Raw genomic sequence first — 21,314 nt, 5'->3', positions numbered from 1 at the left:
CGCCGCAGTCTTACTGTATCAGCGGCTCCCGGGATCGCAGCCCTGTGGTCTCCTGTCTCATCGCTCTAGTGATGGCTTCTGCAATGCGCGTCATCAGCAGAAGCCATCTCTAGAGCGATGCACAATCTGAACAAGGTTTATGGGTGACAGACAACACCTCTGTGTTCAATGTGCACAGCATTCTCAGTGGATTCCCTGCACCTCTGTGGGGAGTGCATATGTAGAGTTTAGTACTACTGTGTAACAAAGTAAACCTGAGACAGATGAAATTAAAGTTTTATACATACCTGGGGCTTCCTCCAGCCGCCTTCAGGATAATCAGTCCCTCGTTGTCCTCCTCCACTACCTGGATCTTCTGCTATGAGTCCAGGTAATTGAGCCAGTTGGGTGTAGTGCGCATGCACACACTCCGCCGCCAGGAGCATACTACACCTGTGCAGCACTATTGCGCAGGCGCAGAATGTTCCTGGCTGTGGGAGCGGCATTTGGCCGGACAGCGCTGACTGGCTGAATTACCAGGACTCATAGCAGAAGATCCGGGTGGTGGAGGACAGCGAGGGACTGATTAGCCTGAAGGGGGCTGGAGGAAGCCCCAGGTATGTATAAAACTTTACTTTTCATCTGTCTCAGGTACCCTTTAATTTGTAGTCCCCAAACCAAATTTTAACAACATATCAAATGTTTTGATTTCATGAGCAAAGGGAGTGCGTACATTTGCATAAATCAGCATCAATGCAGAATTATTTCCCTCTCATTGACCATCTCTATTAGTGACATGGCTACACATCAGGCTTTATTCTTACAGCATAGATGTTATTTAGTATATATAAGAGCTTCCTGTGTACACATCACATATACAGTCACAATCAGATATGTATATCTGACCTTAAAAATACGGGGACTGCTTTATTGAAGCAGCACAAGTAACTCATTTTGATTGGTTTATTTCATTTTTGTGGACTAAGCACAGCTATTACTGTATATATACTGTATATATACATTATTTTTAATGACTATTATCTGAGAAATAGAACATTTTATCATATTTTCTATTTTAATTACAGTTACAAATTCATTAGGAGTCGGAGCATTTTTTCCCCGACTCCAGGCACCCAAAATTGCCCGACTCCACGACTCAGACTCCACAGCCCTGCTATAATCTTAACTTCTGGCATGGCATCATGATGGCAGAAGAACGGACACTCCCCCTCCTACTCCCTTCCCAGCGTGTGCGCTCCACTAATAAAGCTAGCGTGACATGCTAGCTGTAGTTGCGCTGGGAGCAGCGATTTGGTGAGAGAGCGGAGGGGGAGTAAGTTGGGATGGACAAAGGAAGCGGGCACTTTGAAAGTGCCCGCTTCCCCCGTCCATCCCAACTTAGTCCCCCTCCGCGCTGGGATTATAGGACATACTGCGCATGCGCAGTGCAGTATGTCCGGGTCAGGAGAGTCGGCAGGTACCAGCAGCTGTGGGAACCGAGCGGTATGTCCTATTTTTTCCCTACGCATAGCAGCATTTATTTTACCGTTGTCGTTGCGCTGTGGTATCCTTTAAGAGGAATTTTAAAGCAGTAGGATTAGCCATACTATACCAGGGAAAAAAAACACATATATGTAGATAAATACTTGATCTACTTACATAATACATGTATTGTACTGTCCACATCTTTATTTCAGCGAATGTTATATAGTAAATGAAGAGAATTCTGTTCCTGGTGGGGGCCATGTCTTTTGCCCACAGTTTGGGCTAAATCCTGATGTCATTTCTGCCCTTTGCTTTTTTTCTTTTCTCCTCCACTTGTTGAGTTACCTCAGCCTTGCTTGTTAACACAAGTGAGCAGGGGATCGTGTTTCAGATAAGCAGCTAGGCAGGGAAATAAATGGAAGTGGAGGAATGTATTATAGATAAAAAGAACCCCCAGCATGCAACTGTTTGGCACTGACTACTAAAGGGCCAGTGTTCCTGAAATATGTGATAACGCCAAATCATAACAGCAGAAAAAGTTTTGATTGCACGATTAGCATCGTTATCGCTTACTATACTCAGACCAATTGCTGTTGAAATTTGATTTTTATGGTGACAATCCCGCTTGAAGGGAAAAATAACATTTTTCTTTTCTGTTAATAAGGATAATTAATTTGCTACATTGAAAAATAATCTCCATCTGCTTCCAGGAAGGTAGCTATAATGAATGGGAGATGTATATATGCTGCACAAGATAAATAGCTACTGACATTCGACTTCAATGCATTGTTCGGCAGAAAGCAGTTAGCTCTGTATTGTCTTTCAGATTGTCTGACAGCCATACAAATTTGAGAGCACAGGAATAGGAACCCTTTTACGACAGATGATATGCCAAAAGGACACATCCAAATGCTGAATGCTAAAAATAACAACTAGTCCTGATCATTAGCCTACAGCAAACATACATCTGGACCATCTTTATAAAGAAAATTCTAGGGTCATTAATAAATAGCATTTATAGTTACTTTCACAATCCATTCTTTAATATCTTTATCTCACAATTAATCTAAAATTGCTAATAAATATAAATGCCTCTTCGTGTGTATTATTATTATTATTATTTAGTATTTATATAGCGCCGACATATTACGCAGCGCTGTACAGTGTATATATTTACCTTGTCACTAACTGTCCCTCAAAGGAGCTCACAATCTAATCCCTACCATTGCCATATGTCTATATTATGTAGTGTAAGTACTGTAGTCTAGGGCCAATTTTTAGGGGGAGCCAATTAACTTATCCGTATGTTTTTGGAATGTGGGAGGAAACCGGAGTGCCCGGAGGAAACCCACGCAGACACGGAGAGAACATACAAACTCTTTGCAGATAGTGCCCTGGCTGGGATTCGAACCAGGGACCCAGCGCTGCCACTACGCCACCGTGCTGCCCCCCACCGTGCTGTGTATCTCAGTGTTCAGATTTCTCAGAATCCTCACACCTACACACACCTTCCTTCACTCACTCAATCTGTTCCTCTTCCTTGATTGGGACTCCTGCCACCCTGTTTGGTAGCCCTACAGCAGCTATTATAGGACTACAAAACAAAAATGTCCATATGAAAAATGTGTGCAAATGAGGACTCTGGCGGACATTTTATTTGTAGTCCTATAGTAATTACTATGGGATTACCTACGGGAGGGCAAAGGCGGAGGCAGAGCAGCAATGGCCGGCAGGCCACAAGCAGTTTTACAGTATTTAAAGCTTCAGGGGGTTCTAGAAAAAAAAGATTTAGTGGGCCATGTTTGACCCGCAGGATGGATACTGCTGGTCTGACACTAGCCAACATACCATATTAAAAGAGATCTTAACTGTTTGAGTGCAACTGGAAAAGTTGAGTACAGACCACAAAATATACTGACACACAGGATAAAACAGTGTTGGTGACAAACGGTGTTGAATGCCCCTCCACTGTTTATGGATGGCTCTCCACCCCTCTTGCCAAACAGTTTACCTCACCATTCTCAAGTAAGTAAGCGTTTCCTACTTGAGGTGTAAGTGGACAGCAAACTTCGCCCTTCTAGGTTGGGCCAAGCACTTGTAAAAATATTTGTGCACCTCTGCGTGCTGGAACAGATAACAGAAGCAGAAGCAACATACCTGAATAAAGGACAACCTTCATAGAAATATTCTGTTTGAATATGCACAATGTAAAAGGTGGTAATCCACAATAGCCACCCCCCCCCCCCCCCCCCAACACACACACCTGGTGGAATTTTAAAGAGAACCCGAGGTGTGTTTAAAGAATGTTATCTGCATACAGAGGCTGGATCTGCCTATACAGCCCAGCCTCTGTTGCTATCCCAAACCCCCTAAGGTCCCCCTGCACTCTGCAATCCCCCATAAATCACAGCCGTGCTGTGAGGCTGTGTTTACATCTGTAGTGTCAGTCTCGGCTGCTCCCCCGCCTACTGCATAGCTCCGGTCCCTGCCACATCCCTTCCCTCCAATCAGCAGGGAGGGAAGGGATGCAGGCGGGGACCGGAGTTCTGCAGGAGGCGGGGAGAGCAGCAGACTGACACTATAGAGATAAACACAGCCAGCTCTGACAAGCTGTTTGTCAGCAGCGTGGCTGTGATTTATGAGGGATTGCAGAGTGCAGGGGGACCTTAGTGGGGTTTGGGATAGCAACAGAGGCTCGGGTTCTCTTTAAGATTAAACAAGACAATCATTTCTAGAATCTCACCATCATTAGCATCTGTGTCTGTTATATCTTGCATTTCCTCATCTTCATCTTCCTCATCTTCATCATCTCCTCCAAGTTCTGTTGCTATTAACTGCCTGCCCAGCCTTATGTTCATTCCTTCATTGTAGTGAAATTTTCTTTTCATTTCAAACTCCTTTTTCTTTTCTAGGTAAAAAACAAACAAGGTTTTTAAAGCAGTTGCCACACTGATATTAACCACTTCACCACTGAGGGGGTTTTACCCCTTGAGCACCAGAGCAATTTTCACCTTTCAGCGCTCCTTCCATTCATTCGCCTATAACTTTATCATTACTTATCACAATGAAATGAACTATATCTTGTTTTTTCCGCCACCAATTAGGCTTTCTTTAGGTGGGACATTATGCCAAGAATTATTTTTTTCTAAATATGTTTTAATGGGAAAATAGGAAAAATATGGGGAAAAAAATCATTATTTTTCAGTTTTCGGCCATTATAGTTTTTAAATAATGCATGCTACTGTAATTAAAACCCAAGAAATGTATTTGCCCATTTGTCCCGGCTATAAAACCGTTTAAATTATGTCCCTATCACAATGTGCATTTTTTTCATCCATCCCAAATTACAAGCCCATAGTTTATAAAGTAACAGTGTTTTACCCTCCTGACATAAATATTTAAAAAGTTCAGTCCCTAAGGTAACTATGTATGTATTTTTTTTAATTGTAAATGTTTTTATTTTTTTTTATTACAAATTAATTACAAAAAAAAAAATTGGGGAGTGTGGGAGGTAATGAGTTAATTTTTTGTGTAAAACTAATGTATTTGTATGTGAAAAATGCTTTAGGGTGTAGTTTTACTATTTGGCCACAAGATGGCCACAGTAATGTTGTTTATGCGACCAGCAAGAGTCCGAAAGGACGCTTGCAGGAAGTGCTATGAGGCTGGGAAAGTTGTTTTTTTTTCACAATGATCGCGCTGCTTCTCATAGAGGCAGCGGATCATTGCGGGGCTTAGATCAAGGAACGGGAATGGTTTTTCCCGTTCATTGATCTCGGGGCGAGCGGGCAGCTGCGTTCATGCGAGCGGGAGTGCACGCATGAGTGAGCGGAAGCGCGGGAAGTACGGATTTCTCCATCCCTGGTGGTAAAAGATGGAAAAAGGGACGGAGAAATCCGTACGGCTGGGGGTAAAGTGGTTAAAAGACATTCCACAAAACTAGCCCAAATCTGATTACGAGACTCAACACTTCCTAACCTACTAGTTGGCACACACAAAACTATTAGGGGTGCGACTCACATACTCCTGTTCTGCCATGATTGACATTTTGGGAAAGGTTATCAATAGAAAACCCTCACCTGCTCCTGTTCATCTACAACTCACAGCTTCTTGAACAATGCTTGATGGACAACTGACGTGAGAGGGATTTAGAGGCTGAAATATTTATTTCCTTTTAAACAATTCCAGTTGCTTGGCACCTTGCTGATCTTTTATGCATCAGAAGTGTCTGAATCACACAACTATAACAAGCATGCAGCTAATCCAGTCAAACATCTGACCTGCATGCCTATCCATGGTATTGAACATGCCCAGTAAAGGGGGACCGCCCATGCAAGGAAAAGGGAAAAAACAAAGCAAAAGGCATACTAGGACCATATCAGGTGATAAGATACAGCAAAACCTTGGATTGCAAGAAATTTGGTGTAAGAGTGCTTAACAGGACAAGCCACATTTTTTATAAAATATATATTATAAAATAAGCAACGTCTTGATGTACAGGGAAAGTACATATAGAATCATCATGTCATTAGAAACAAACTGATGGTTCTTCTCCCTTTGACGCTGTAGGATTGAGTGTAGGGACTCTTCAATGTCACATTTCAATGAAAACCTCAATAGTAATCAAAAGCAACTGTCATTGGATAAGCTCCTTGTTAAAGTCGTCATCACCCCCCCCCCCCCTCCTCACCAATCCCCCCAATGTTTTTGGCTTGTGGAACTTATCTGAGTTTTCATTAATCCTTATGTAAAAATTCACTTTGATGTAAGGGTGCTTTGTATTACAAGCATGTTTCCAGAACGAATTATGCTCGCAAACCAAGGTTCCACTGCACTTCTCTTCAATACAGATCTTCCAATGGGAGGGAAGTAAATCTGTAGTTGAGGAAATAATGTGCGATGGTATGATGTTGTGTGGGTAAACTATTGCAGGTCACATGATGTACATCAACACGCTTTTACAGATCACATCATTTGGATGGATGGGAAGTGTATTTTTACTGCAATGGGGACAATGCAGCATATTTGGGGCAGGCACATTGTTATGACATGCACGTTGTTTCCAGATGCCTTATTTGATCATGGTATGAATATATAGTGATCTATCTTGAAAGGGAATACAAGAAAAGAAAATGTCTGGTGCAGGCTACATTCAATCTATGTCTATTAATGAAAAATAAAGGACAATTTTGCAGTACCTCTTTCTTCTGGGGTCAGCTCCTCCTCTTCCTCCTCACTGCTCTCTTCCTGAGCCAGGAATTTTGGATCTGACCCTTCAGCTGCAGCTAGCCTAGAGAAATGTCAGATCTTTTTTTAAATCACAACTTTAGCAATGTACATAATAAATGTAAGATTTGTGTTAAAGAACCACTATTGCGAAAGTCATAAAATGTAAAATACATGTAAAGACATACAAATAGGAAGTACGATTCTTCCAGAGCAAAATGAACCATAAATTACTTTTCTCCTATGTTGCTGTCACTTAAAATAGGTAGTAGAAATCTGACAGAACTAACAGGTTTTGAACTAGCACATCTCCCCATGGGGATTCTCAGGGTTTTATTTAGTTTCAAAAGCATTTAATGAATGGCAGTTGCTCGTCCAACTGACAAAAATAAAGTGTGTAGTGAGCAGGTAAGCTGACCAGCATCATTGTATAAATTCTTTTCAGGGAATGTCTTTATAAAGAAGAAATGCCTTGCTGAGAATCACCCATGAAGAGATGGGCTAGTTCAAAACCTGTTGGTTCTGTAACTTTTCTATTACCTACTATAACTGAAAGCAACATAGGAGAGACAAGTAATTTATGGCTCATTTTGCTCTGGAACAAACATACTTCTTATTTGTATAGGTTTACAAGTATGTTACATTTTTCGCGATAGTGGTCCTTTAACCTCCTTAGCGGTAACCCCGTGCTGGACACGGGGTAAGCCGCCTCGGAGGATATCTCAGCCCCTGGCGGGGCGATTTAAATTCTGTAAAGTGCTGTACGCACAGCTAGCAGTTTGCTAGCCACGCGTACAGCTTGATCGGCAATCGGCCGCACGCAGCGGCGGAAGAGGGCCCCCTCCACCAGAGCCCTGCGCAGCCCGGACCAATCCCTCCCGGGCAGCACAAAGGGCTGGATCGGGTGCGCCTGACGTCAGGACATCGGCTGACGTCCATGACGTCATTCCGATCGTAGCTATGGCGACAGGAGAAGCCAAACAGGAGATCGCATTCTATACGCAATCTCCTGTTTGCTGTTGTTGCCGGCGGCGATCGGACTAGAGGGACGCATGCGCCCTTTAGTGGTGTTTCATGTAGCTACCACTCGGGTAGCTACATGAAACAAAAAAAAATATTACAAAAAAAGTGTAATGCAGCCTCCTTGGCGGAAAAATTGAACCGCCAGGAGGTTAAAGGGGCAGTATACTAAGACACTTTTAGGTAATATAAGAAATTATATCTGTAGAAGGTATAAGTGGTAAATTTATGATAATGACAAATAAAAAAGTTCTTATACTTAGCTTAGAACAGTTAAGTTTACATTCATCTTTTTCAAATAATCTCTTGACAGCAGTATTTAGAGGGTAAACTTGAGTTAACCATTAGGATGATACAAGAGCTAACGATTATTATTCCTAAGGCTAGATCTGCATTGAATATTACATCAAATCTTTCATGTTTTACAAATGTATTTTTTGCTAGTACAGGTAGCTTTTCTACTACCTGTTCAATAGCAGCTCCAGACACCTGTGCTCAGAAAGGTAAGACTGCTTGTCAGGATAGTATACTCTGGTGAATCCACCAAGCAACGGCAGATTTCTCCATGCAGCTGTCGTTTGAGAATTTGATAAAAGATCGCTTGACGTCTACAGTGTGTGATCGTAGGTCTTTTTTTATTGCAGAAAGGAGGTAAAGTCTCTTTTGACTTGAGCAATCTGGATTGCATTTTATGAAGGCAGTATTCAGCGTCAATATGAGCCAATCTGTAGTAATAACACAATTGGGTTCCTTGACAGAACTTGAAGAACTCCCACTGTTGTGGCTAAAGATATGCCCAAGATGAATGCTGTATTAAGAATGAGATACTCCACTGTGATCTCTTCAAGGTTAATCTGTTAGGGCCTGGAGAACTGTGTTCAAATCCCAAGGTGCAATGTTTGTTCTAATTACAGGTCTCAGTCCGCTCTGAAAAAAGCAGATACAAATATTTGTCCTCTATTTTTTTCACAGATTGTATTGTCATGTAGAAAAGGTTAGTAGAGGCCAGGATAAATTTCCAAATTTCCACAAGTTTCTTCTTTTACATGTCTGTACTTCCCTCAGAGCTTTTCTATAAAAGCAACATAATAGATTCCTGTAAAGCTAGAGTTTCTGCCTAAGACTTTGGGGCAGCGGTTACAAGTAGTAGTAGTAATAATAGTAGTAGTAGTCGTCTTGATCTACTAGTTGTAAGAATAAAACAGGATTATGCTCTTTCGTGAGAACCCAATTTATTTTATCACATTGTTTTCTACTTGTGATTTGTTTCTTTTTGTTATCACTTTTTGATCCAAACAAAAACTCATCTTTACACCGTATAACCTTAAAACTTGGATACCTTGCACCCCCCTCCCTTGTATTAATTCAAACACCTCTTCTAGTGAAATTAATCAGAGGTGGTTCTGTCTGTCAGTCTGATTCATCTGAAGCATCCACTAAAAAAAAAATCTACAGCATTAAATAAGCTATGAAATTACCTCAGTATGGTTTCCCTTGGGATGCCTGCTGGTATGCTTTTCAAGCATTGCTATTCATATTTTTAGATGTCTACTGCAGTGGATGAAACTGCTAGTTAATAGTTTTATAAGAGGAAAATTCTCAGGCTCTTCTAATTAAATTGTTTTAAAGGGATACTGTAGGGGGGTCGTGGGGAAAATGAGCTGAACTTACCCGGGGCTTCTAATGGTCCCCCGCAGACTTCCTGTGTTGGAGCAGCCACTCCCCAATGCTCCGGCCCCGCCTCCGGTTCACTTCTGGAATTTCTGACTTTAAAGTCAGAAAACCACTGCGCCTGCGTTGCCGTGTCCTCGCTCCCGCTGATGTCACCAGGAGTGTACTGCGCAGACACAGACCACACTGGGCCTGCGCTGTGCGCTCTTGATGACATCAGCGGGATTGAGGACACGGCAACGCAGGCGCAGTGGTTTTCTGACTTTAAAGTCAGAAATTCCAGAAGTGAACCGGAGACGGGGCCAGAGCATCGGTGAGCGGCTGCGCGGGCACAGGATGTCTGCGGGGGACCATTAGAAGCCCCGGGTAAGTTCAGCTCATTTTCCCCCGACCCCCTACAGTATCCCTTTAAATTAGAAAATCTTTTTATCCAGTGGACACTTTAGTATTCCTGATTATTTTACGTGCAAATCTGTTTTTCTGGAAATGTTGCAAAGGAGTGGCTCTGATTTAGGAGTGGATTCCAGAATTACTAATCTTCCTCCTTAAAAGGACATCTCTTGGGAAGGGATTTGGGGCAGAATGCTCTTCATTTCTAGATATTTCCATTCTTATTTTGTTAAGGTTATTATGAACTGGAATATACAGTATAAACCATGTACTTTACTCAGACGTTGATACATCTTGTCCAATGAAAAAAGTGATTTTTGCTCCTCTATAAACTCCAACTTGGAATGCATCACTTCAGGTAATTCATCCATACAATCTATAAGAGGGCGTCTGAGCCACATCATCCACAATGCTGGATATGTTAGGTGTCTTTCGGGGGAGTCTTAGTAAGGTCTTCCACCATGCTGGATATGCCGGGCACCACTAGGGGGGGGAGTCTTACCTATGTTCTCCACAACTCTGCATATACCACTAAGTTAACAACTTTGCATCCAGACCTTGTTTTTTCCTTATGGACCAGAGCAGTTTTGACGTTTTAGCTATGTCCCTATTCAATCAGCAATAACTTTATCCCTACTCACGATACCTAAATGATCTATATATCGTTTTGTTTTGTTTTTCAAGACAAACCAGGCTTTCAATGGGGGGTATTTAGTCCCAAGAACAATTTTGTTTTCTAGGCATTTTAATGGGAAAAAAGGAAAAAAAATAAAAATAAAGTGCATTATATTAGGCTGAGTGCAGAGCGGGGATCGGAGGCTCGGGCTGCTGGCTCATCGCTGGAACGAAGTAAGGTGAGAGAGGCAGCTCAATTTACATTTTCTTAGGAAATCTGTGCACGGAGGAGGGGAGAGATGAAGGAACACGCTGTTGGCTACAGTGGTGATCATTAATCTGCGGGGGGGGGGGGGGGAAAATCGCTAATTGGCTACAAGGGAACATGTTCCTTTCCCCCGTAGCCCCTCTCCTGTTTGCAGCATCTTCAATTACAGCATCGCGTCCCACAGTTGCTGTAAGGAGGGAAGGAAGCGGGACGGCCTTCCTGTAGCAGCGATACGCATCGCCGTTACCATGGGAACCGCTGCCCTGCTTCCTTCCCTTCCTTACAGCAGCCGTGGGACGCGATGCTGTAATTGAAGATGCTGCAAAGAGGAGAGGGGCTACGGGGGAATATAAGAAAGGAAGCAGCTGCCAGCTCATAAGGTAACAGGAGCGACGCCCGCGGGGGGAGAGGGGGAATGGCCAGACCCGCCGTGGACCAGCGGAACACTGCCAACGGACCAGCAGTGGGCCGCGGCCCGGTGGTTGGGGACGCCTGATAAAAGGACTGACATAATAGTTTTGAAGTAGGCGTAGCAATCATTTTTGCTGAACACGTAGCCCAGTTTTAAGAAATATGCTTTGTGGTAGAGGTTTTTAAACTTGATGTACAGGGAGTGCAGAATTATTAGGCAAATTAGTATTTTGACCACATCATCCTCTTTATGCATGTTGTCTTACTCCAAGCTGTATAGGCTCGAAAGCCTACTACCAATTAAGCATATTAGGTGATGTGCATCTCTGTAATAAGAAGGAGTGTGGTCTAATGACATCAACACCCTATATCAGGTGTGCATAATTATTAGGTGTAATAAATCACCTTTAGCTCCGGCACCAGCAACTCATCAGAGCTGCAACTCACAGCGACAGCATACAGGAGATAGAGCGGAGACAGCCTTCTTCACCTTTCAAAGGGGTTTATTAAGCATCTTGTGTTACAGTTTGAGTTCTTCAAAGTATAAATAGTCTTTCCTATGTACATCACATATATTTACATCATACATACAGGAAGCTAGTATTCTAACTAGGAAGCATAGAGAGCCGGATAGCTGGAAAGTAGAGTGCAGACCCTTTTCCCTCCGTGCTCCCTCTTTATATGAACCAGAAAGAGTTAAATGTGACCTCATCTGAGCCATCTATGATTGGTTCAGATCCCTTGTGATGTCAGGACACACACCTACTCGATTAATATTCAATAAGATATTATGCCCTAGTTGCAAGAATGTTATGTTTTATAAATATGGCCCATGTTGATTGTTCCCGTAGTCCATTTGTCTGGGGCAGTGTAGGCCTAAGACCTTGGACTAGGAACATCTTCTCAGTATCTGCTTGTATCATTTGCTTCAAGCAGACACTGAGATGCTTCTGCCTGCATCACGAGAAACTCTATTTAAAGGTATATTCTGCAAACAAGCCTTTTACCTAAAACTCAGTCCCAATAACTGAGGCCTACTTAAATTATAACAATCCCTGCTAAAATGGCTTGATCCGCAGATCCCAGCTTCGGAACCCAGCAGTACCTGGTTTCTTTCCTTTATGTTTCACTTTTCGATGCTCGTGCTCACACACCTTTTCTGCTCTAGACGGTTACCCCTTGAAGAGAGAGAGAGCACGACCTCTTGGTCTTCCTGTAACCAGGCTCTCTGGGGAGGCCCTACTTCTAAGTCCCTCTATACCACATGCTCAGCATTTGTGTCACTTGCGTATCACTCACAAACTTGCATGACCACAGAAAAGTGAAACTTGTGTGTTTGTTACTCAATGGAGCAGTGCCAGGTGCCTTCTAAAAGAGCGCCTTTATACAATCAGCTCCATCACAGGTACTACTAAACCTATACCCGTAACCCTGTATATCCCTTAATTTGAAAATATTGGTTCAGGAGATTGTTTATGAGGCACCAATCTCTGGAGCAGGTTAATTTGTTTTACGTAATTTTACCACGCAACCTCACCTGGATAATGATGCCTAAAGTTGTCATCCCCATCCAGACGACCAGTGGGTGTAGAAAGAACTTTGGAACTGCAGAGGCCCAGTCCGAGTGTCCCTGGAACATCACCGGAAACCTTTTCCACCAGGTCAGACTGGAACTCACCTGCTTATTTGTGCGTTCTACCTCGTTACGATCACCTGGATCATGGTGAAATCTTACCTCTAACTTAGTGTACTGTTTGTTTAACCTTTGTAACAAAATGTGGTCGTCTTGGATCAAAACCTGTTCCCCTTTGTCCCATGTCATGTTCTCTTTCAGGACGGGAACTACCCGTGAAACTTTGCACTTTAGAGTTCTCTTAACAATTTGAGAAATAACGTCATCCAACCTGGATGACTGGATCCATATGGGATCTCCACTCACCCAATATGTTCCCCTTGACAGATCCCCCTTATTGGAACAATTATGAACATGTACCTTGAATGTGTCCTTAGACAGGATGCTAAAAAAACAAACCTTTCCTTCAGCCACCGGAACTATCGGTTGGGCTTCAGGGTGGATCTTTTGAATGGTAGCCTCGCATTCTGCGTTATTGAGCCCGCAGGCTTCTTCACTAAATTTGACTTGCCCCGGCCAACGCAGGTACTTCTGCAAGAATTGCCCGCATGAGGACAACTCTACTTGTTTCACCTCCCCGTCTAGCACCAAAAAAGGTTGACCTCTCAGGTCCTGGTGGAAGACACGGGTTGAGGTGGGAACTAAGGAAGTGGCGGTGCCTAAAGGAATGTTGCACCGTTTCCATTTGTTCACCCAAACATCTTGAAGCTTCCATGCAAAAGATCCTTCTCCAGAAAAATCGATATACCTCCCCTTGTCCAATCTCAGTTGCACAGGATCTTTAAGCATCTCCCTGACAAAATATGCCCCCAACTGTCCTGATTTAGACCCCTTCCCCCCTTATGTCCTGAGGCACAATATGTACCTGAGGTCGGGAAGACTGTACTCTCTGCAATCTTTCAATTAAGAGTACCTCTTCACTTACCCAACTAGCATGAGGATAAGTGGCTGCATATGGACTGTGTAATATCGTTCCCTGTGGTGACCCGTGTGGTGTGAATGGGGTTCCCTGTGTTGGCTTTCCCTCCCCCGGGACCGCTCTCCCCACCCTCTTTGTCACCTGGAAATGTGGCTTGATCTCGATTTTTACTTCTTGTTTCGAGAACCACCAACTCTCGGCTTTCCAGCCTTTACGGGTGTATAGTTGTTTCAGAGGCACACTCTGTTGGTAGCTCCAGAGTGTGATGTTGTCCTGCCTCTACCTGCATCACGAGAAACTCTATTTAAAGGTATATTCTGCGAACAAGCCTTTTACCTAAAACTCTGTCCCAATAACTGAGGCCTACTTAAATTATAACATTAGGCAACTTCCTTTCCTTTGGCAAAATGGGTCAAAAGAAGGACTTGACAGGCTCATAAAAGTAAAAAATACTGATATATCTTGCAAAGGGATGCAGCACTCTTAAAATTGCAAAGCTTCTGAAGCGTGATCATCGAACAATCAAGCGTTTCATTCAAAATAGTCAACAGGGTCTCAAGAAGCGCGAGGAAAAACCAAGGCACAAAATAACTGCCCATGAACTGAGAAAAGTCATGCGTGCAGCTGCCAAGATGCCATTTGCCACCAGTTTGGCCATATTTCAGAGCTGCAACATCACTGGAGTGCCCAAAAGCACAAGGTGTGCAATACTCAGAGACCCAAGGTAAGAAAGGGTGAAAGACGAGCTGAAACGTCAAGACTGGGCCAAGAAATATCTCAAGACTGATTTTTCTAAGGTTTTATGGACTGATGACATGAGAGTGAGTCTTGATGGGCCAGATGGATGGGCCCGTGGCTGGATTGGTAAAGAGCAGAGAGCTCCAGTCCGACTCAGACGCTAGCAAGGTAGAGGTGGGGTACTGGTTTGGGCTGGTATCATCAAAGATGAGCTTGTGGGGCCTTTTCGGGTTGAGGATGGAGTCAAGCTCAACTCCCAGTCCTACTGCCAGGAAGACACCTTCTTCAAGCAGTGGTACAGGAAGAAGTCTGCATCCTTCAAGGAAAACATGATTTTCATGCAGGACAATGCTCCATCACACGCGTCCAAATACTCCACAGTGTGGCTGGCAAGAAAGGGTATAAAAGAAGAAAAACTAATGATATGGCCTCCTTGATCACCTGATCTGAACCCTATTGAGACCTGTGGTCCATCATAAAATGTGAGATTTACAAGGAGGGAAAACAGTACATCTCTCTGAACAGTGTCTGGGAGGCTGTGGTTGCTGCTGCACGCAATGTTGATGGTGAACAGATAAAAACACTGACAGAATCCATGGATGGCAGGCTTTTGAGTGTCCTTGCAAAGAAAGGTGGCTATATTGGTCACTGATTTGTTTTTGTTTTGTTTTTGAATGTCAGAAATGTATATTTGTGAATGTTGAGATGTTATATTGGTTTCACTGGTAAAAATAAATAATTGAAATGGGTATATATTTGTTTTTTGTTAAGTTGCCTAATAATTATGCACAGTAATAGTCACCTGCACACACAGATATCCCCCTAAAATAGCTAAAACTAAAAACAAACTAAAAACTACTTTCAAAAATATTCAGCTTTGATATTAATGAGTTTTTTGGGTTCATTGAGAACATGGTTGTTGTTCAATAATAAAATTATTCCTCAAAAATGCCACTTGCCTAATAATTCTGCACTCCCTGTATGTTTTCACTCCTTTCCCCCTATTTCTGATGTAAGAATCTGATCAGGCTGAAATAAAAACAAAGAAAGGAAGGCCACATTCTATTAGCCTTATCAAAAATCTTAAGTAAAACCTAGCACAAGGACTTAGGTAGGAAGCGAGACTCAAAAAGAGCAGCAGAGGGCAGTCGGGGTGAGGAGACCAATGCCCTCAGTCTGTGCTGTCTTGAGATGACCCACCGCTGAGGCATGGAAAGGGGAGGGGGGGGGGGTTGCGGGAAATCAGGGTCCGCTGTGCATGCACTTCATTCTTGCCAGATGTGGCCCTGACTGGCTGCCTCTGAAACCATCAAGACTGTGGACAAAAATATAAAGAGGTTGCGTAAAAAAACAAAACAGAGGGGTAGAGAAGCTTAACTTCACAACCCTGGGAGGAAGGACCTGTAGTTGAGTCCATGGTCAGCAAGAAATCATAAATACAACATAACCAGCCTAAGTAACACAAAATGCTGCCCAACTACAACAGATGATAGGAATGGGGGGGGGGGGGGAAGATTCCCGCTGTACCTCTGTAGCTGTGCCTTATTATAACAGAATCAAAACAGGCTCACTGGCCCTATAGCGTTCTGTGTCGGTATGCACATTCTGGTTCTGGCAGATCAAATGGTGGGTGGTCTGACCTCCCGAGGACTTCTGGGAGAATGAATTTATATTTTAGCAGAAAGATAAGCCAAGCTGACTTTGAAAGCCATGCTGCTCCTGATCAAATCCCCTCTGGCCTTATGCATAAAAGGGGAATATTACCAGCCATTGTCCCTGCCATATATGGGAGCACCTCCAGGCTCGTGATCTGAGTGGAAGGCTTCCTCTATATACCGTGCTGCCAATTTACATATATTATACTAGCTTCCTGGCCAGGTGGAAAGTGGAGAGGTCATCGCCCAGGGATGCTGTGCTTAGATGGCATGGAAAGTATTTTGTATCAAGGTGCAGCATCCAGGAGGCAGAAATTGGGTTTAAAAAAAAAAAAAAAAAAAAAAAAAAGAATAAAGTTCCTAGCAAGTGACCCTAGCAGTTAACCAGTAGCTTTATTAATCACTCAGCTATGTGCTAGCCTCAGCTTCAGCCCCTCAGTGAAGATAATTAGCGTTTGGACAATTTCTGCTCACCGACACTGGCAGTCAACAACAATGATGTATTATGAAGTAGTTGCCAGAGACAATGTTGTTTATGTGTACCAGGATGCAGAGTAAATGAGCACACAGAAAAGGACTTATGGCATTCAGTTCTCTATTTTCAAGTACATTACGTTGATAGAGCAATGCTCTTTTTCTATATTCCATGTTGATTCTACTCAAACCCCAACCTACGCACCTACTATACGTCATCCTCTGCTGCTTACTCTATCAGCTCAACTGTTTCCATGCACCTGAAAATGTAATTCTCCAGTCCTTCCTCCTAGGTCTGTATCTAATCCTTACTTTGACAGCCAATTAAAAAACTTCTAGGAACCCGGCCCCCTTGGCGTCAGATGTTTACTCCCAATGACCCCGGCAGCGCTCCACCCCTCTGGAACTGACTAGTCTCTCTTTCTCTTCCATTGTCTATCTTTTTTTTCCTATCACTTACTTTAACGTAATCTGAAGATCTATAAAAAGGTACACAAGCAACAGCTATTCATACATACAAGCTGGTGCATCTTGCTGCTACAACACATGGCTGTTTTTTTGTACTGCACATTGCTGTCATTAAAGGATACCTGGAGTGACATGTGACATGATGAGATAGACATGTGTATGTACAGTTCCTTTTTTTCTTTATCTGTCTGAAAGAGTTAAATATCAGGTATGTAAGTGGCTGACTTAGTCTTGACTCAGACAGGAAGTGACTACACTGTGACCCTTACTGATAAGAAATTGCAACTATAAAACACTTTACTAGCAGAAAATGGCTTCTGAGAGCAAGAAAGATAAAAAGCGGAATTTCTTATCAGTAAGGGTCACACTGGCTGAATCAGGACTGAGTCAGCTACTTACATACCTGATATTTAACTCTTTCAGGCAGGAAAAGAAAAAAAAGAACACAGCATAGTTATTTGTGTGCTTAGCACTGTACATACACATGTCTTTCTCATCATGTCACATGTCAGTTCGGGTATCCTTTAAACTATAGTGCCAGACTTTTCTCTGCCTTTTGAATTTTCACATGGATAGTCTTGAGCACAGTTTTGTTTGGGTGGATTCATTGGTTGACTATTATACACTGGAATATCCTGTACATATCTGCACAGTCTGAGTACCTGCCAGTCTCTTTGATTCCATTTATTTATACTTACCTGGGGCTTCCTCCAGCCCCATGAGCACCGTGGCTTCCCTCACCGTCCTCTTCAGCCCCTCTGTTCTAGTGCTACGGCACCCAGTAATCCGGTAAGATGCTGGCAGTCATGGACTTTTGCTAATGCGCAGCTCAGCCGCGCGTGCTTCCATCCCCTGGAGCGTACTGTGCAGATGCAGAACGCTCCAGGGGACAGGAGGGCGACAAGGGGTGGGCGCAGCCAATCCGCACATGCGCACGAAGCAGTGACTGCCCAGGTTACCGGGAGTCATAGCGGCATAACGGAGGGACTGAACAGCAGGCCAAGGGAAGCAACAGTGCTCATGGGGCTGGAGCAAGCCCCAGGTAAGTATAAATAAGGGCTACTGAACCAACTCAGGTTATCTTCAAAGAGAGCCCGAGGTGGGCTCATATAAAAAAATAAAAAAATTATGCTACCTGATCCAGGAGGCTGTGTGAATCAGGTAGCCGCCAAAACCATCACGACGCTAGGATGAGAAAAAATACATATATCCAGGCACATCGCCTCTAGTTAGGACATTAAATAAATTATTAAGGAAAGGCAGGTGCTGAAGGGGGTGTGGCTAGAAAACAGCAAAAATCTATTAACCCTTCGCACTCTTGCATGCAAATGTTCAAACAAATGCATTCACAGATTTACTCATCCAGGCACAACTGTTATCCCTACAGCTAAGTTAAAAGCCGGGGTTTTAGTTCACAGAAGAATGCATTCTTATGCTTAATCACCTATACTGCGCAGAAGTACCCAGGTAAACATAGGTGTCCTAACTCTGGCCCTGTAACATGCATAGTGCAAACATGCAAACACATTCATTGCATCAAACCTATCAATGGATGAGAGAGATCTCTCTCTTAAGAGGCACATACACTTACTATTTCTCGCCGATATACAGCAGATTCGATCACTGTGATCGAGTCTGCCGTGAAATCGTTGCGCAAACGCTGACCAAACGTTCGATTTCCATCTGAAATCGATCGTTCCCGTCGATCTGTCCATGCGGAAGATTTCGCTCGATCGCCGGTGGGTCGGGAGTGTGCGTCAATAGCGACGTTCGAATGTCCGAAGCTAGCGGTAATACATTACCTGTTTCGCCGGCGCGTCTCTTCTCCGCGCTGGGCTCCGGCTGGCTTCACTTACTTCCTGTCGGGGGTAGTTTAATTAAACAGCAGAGCGCCCTCTACTGTTTAAACTTCCCCCGGCAGGAAGTAAAGTGAAGCTGGAGCGAGCTCGGAGAAGAGAAAGCGGAGAAGAGGCAGCGGAGACCGGGGGACTCGCGCTGGCTGGATCAGGTAATGTATGCGGGGGTGGGGGGGGTAGCTAGGTGGTGTCGGCAGCACATCCACAGATTGTGAATCAGTTTCATAGTGAAATCGATGTAAGCAGCTAATAGATCCTTCTTTGATCAGATTCGATCACAGAGGAATCTATCTGCTGGTCAGTCTGGTGGCAATCGACCAGTGTATGACAGCCTTTACAGCAGCATGCAGGGAGGCGGGGGAGCAGCAGAGGGCATGGCCAGGGAGAGAGAGCTGCCCAATGGCAGCTCTGGAAAGCCGGCTGGAATGCCCCAGGGGGCGTTTTGAGCAGGGAATCCCTCTTCTCTACTTACCCTCCGAGATAGCGACAAATATTGTCACCAATTTCGGGGGGCTATAGCGTGGCGGTGGGGAGGTGGCAGAGAGCGGCGGCGGGGAAGGGGCGGAGGACGACTCAGAGACATGTTATGAGGCAGAGAACATGCCTCTGTGTCCCATCTGCCCCCCAAAAAAACCGCTTCAGGTTCTCTTTTCAAGTGATTTGTTATATATATCTCCCAAAAAAAACTTCTAAGATAATCTGTTCCCGTACATGGGACTGTCCCTCTGTGAAAAAATGGAAATGAGAACTAGCATTAAACATCTTCTAAAGCCAGGCTTGCCATGAAGCTCTATGCATTCTAAATTTTCAGAAGTGTTATTTGCATAGTTCAACTCCTTCAGACTTTAAAAAATAAAGCTGAATATAGGCAGCACAATATATTAGACAGTATACATATCCTTAGGTTATTGTACTCGCATTGTTCAATCAGGACCTTATATGGTATTTGTGTCTTAAAAGGATTTCAGCTGCAGGCCATATTTTCTCTGCAGCTTTGGAATCCACAATGTGCCCACGAAAAGAGGACAGATACTTTTCATTGAAAAGTGTCAGTACACTTATTTTACTAACCAGTGTGCTTGAACAAAGACAAAAAAATAAAAATAAAAAAAATACATGGAGCAGCCATACTTGCACCACTTTAACTAAAACAAAACAAAAAAAAAATCAAATTTTTTTATTTTTTTGGCTAACAAAAGCTTTAGGAAGATTTTGCAGTTTTTCTTCTTGGAACAGAAATATCAACAACAGCATGGAGCAAATATAGATTTTCTTTTTCCGTTTGCCTTTTCTGTTTTTAAAGGGCCACAACCAAACACCAGTTTAGTGTGGACAATCATACAATACATGCATTTGTCCAGCCAGTACCAGCATCTGTCCAGTAGAAAATGTTTTTTTTTTTCTCCCCAATTCCCTCTAACCTTGTAAATTATGCAGGAACCTTCCCAACTTCTTTGAGAGCTAACCTATCAGAACCAGGTTCCCTCTCTGCATCGTTATGGTTGGGAAGCTCCAAAAAGACAATGAAAACGTGTGGAAGCTTGGGCCACACCACCTTCCGCTTACAACGAGTGGCAGCTCCTGCACATGTTATCTTTAGGCCACTTTTGCACTTAATCAGTTGCTCTCAGTTATAACTGAAAGGACAACTGATTTTCAAAGTAATGCCCATGCACAGTTCACTCTATACGCGTTTTAACTGAAAGATTTTTCATAATGCACTGCTAAGGAAAAACACGCACCAATGCGTTCTAATGCATATTAACGCATTAAGTGTAAAAGGACCCTAAGGCTCCTTTCACATCTAACACGTGCAGGAGCAGTTCTCCTGCACGCGCTGACTAACCTGCGGCCTGTCGTCGGGAATCTGCGGTGCAACGCTGAGTAGCGGCGGTAGTATTAATTAACCCGACGGGAAACCGCCGATTCCCGACGAGAAACAGCTCACGGGTGCGTCGTACCGCAACGCATCGAAACGCAGCGTCGGGTGTGAAAGGTAAAATGAAAGTCTATGGACTTTCCTTTTACTTTGGTTAACGCAAAGTATAGACTTTGCGTTAAAATGCTGAAAAAAGGCTCTGGTGTAAAAGAGCCCTAAGGAAACCTAGGCAGCACGAGAGAAGAGGTGATAATAAAGTGCTGGCAGTGCGAGTCACATGACCATGCCATGCAGACTGGAATACAAGTTTTTGCACAATTTAATAAACAATTATGTTTACTCACTGCCTGAGGGGAGCAGAGAAAGAACATATTAGTCTGCAGAGTTCTGAGGCGGGTAGCAGCTGACAACCCCGTTTTAGTATACCCATTAGAGAAGTCTACAAAAAGAGACAATTCTGCAGAGAAAAAAAAAACAGGATTGTGGAGTCGGCACAAAAAAAAAAAAAAAAAATAAAAATAAAAAAAAAAAATCATCCCAGTCCGACTCCCGGTACCCAAAAATTACTCCAACTCATCAACTCCACAGCCCTATCAAGCTATGGGATCAGTACAAAAATCATCCGAC

At 43.4% G+C, this 21,314-nt stretch overlaps 1 protein-coding gene across 2 annotated transcripts in view; it reads right to left on the bottom strand.

The window, feature by feature from the left end:
* The window catches only part of PPP1R2 (protein phosphatase 1 regulatory inhibitor subunit 2), a 60,195-nt gene that overhangs the window by 28,450 nt on the left and 10,431 nt on the right, over nucleotides 1-21,314 (bottom strand). For both annotated transcript variants that reach the window (XM_068281149.1, XM_068281151.1), the window contains exons 4-5: nucleotides 6,663-6,754; nucleotides 4,208-4,372 (exon numbers count right to left, since the gene is read on the bottom strand). In XM_068281149.1, coding sequence (XP_068137250.1) covers nucleotides 4,208-4,372; nucleotides 6,663-6,754 — 257 coding nt within the window. The remainder of the gene's footprint in view (nucleotides 1-4,207; nucleotides 4,373-6,662; nucleotides 6,755-21,314) is intronic.

Source organism: Hyperolius riggenbachi, chromosome 4 (genome assembly GCF_040937935.1).
Source record: "Hyperolius riggenbachi isolate aHypRig1 chromosome 4, aHypRig1.pri, whole genome shotgun sequence".
Lineage (NCBI taxonomy): Eukaryota > Metazoa > Chordata > Amphibia > Anura > Hyperoliidae > Hyperolius > Hyperolius riggenbachi.
This window is presented reverse-complemented; position numbering and strand designations above follow the sequence as displayed.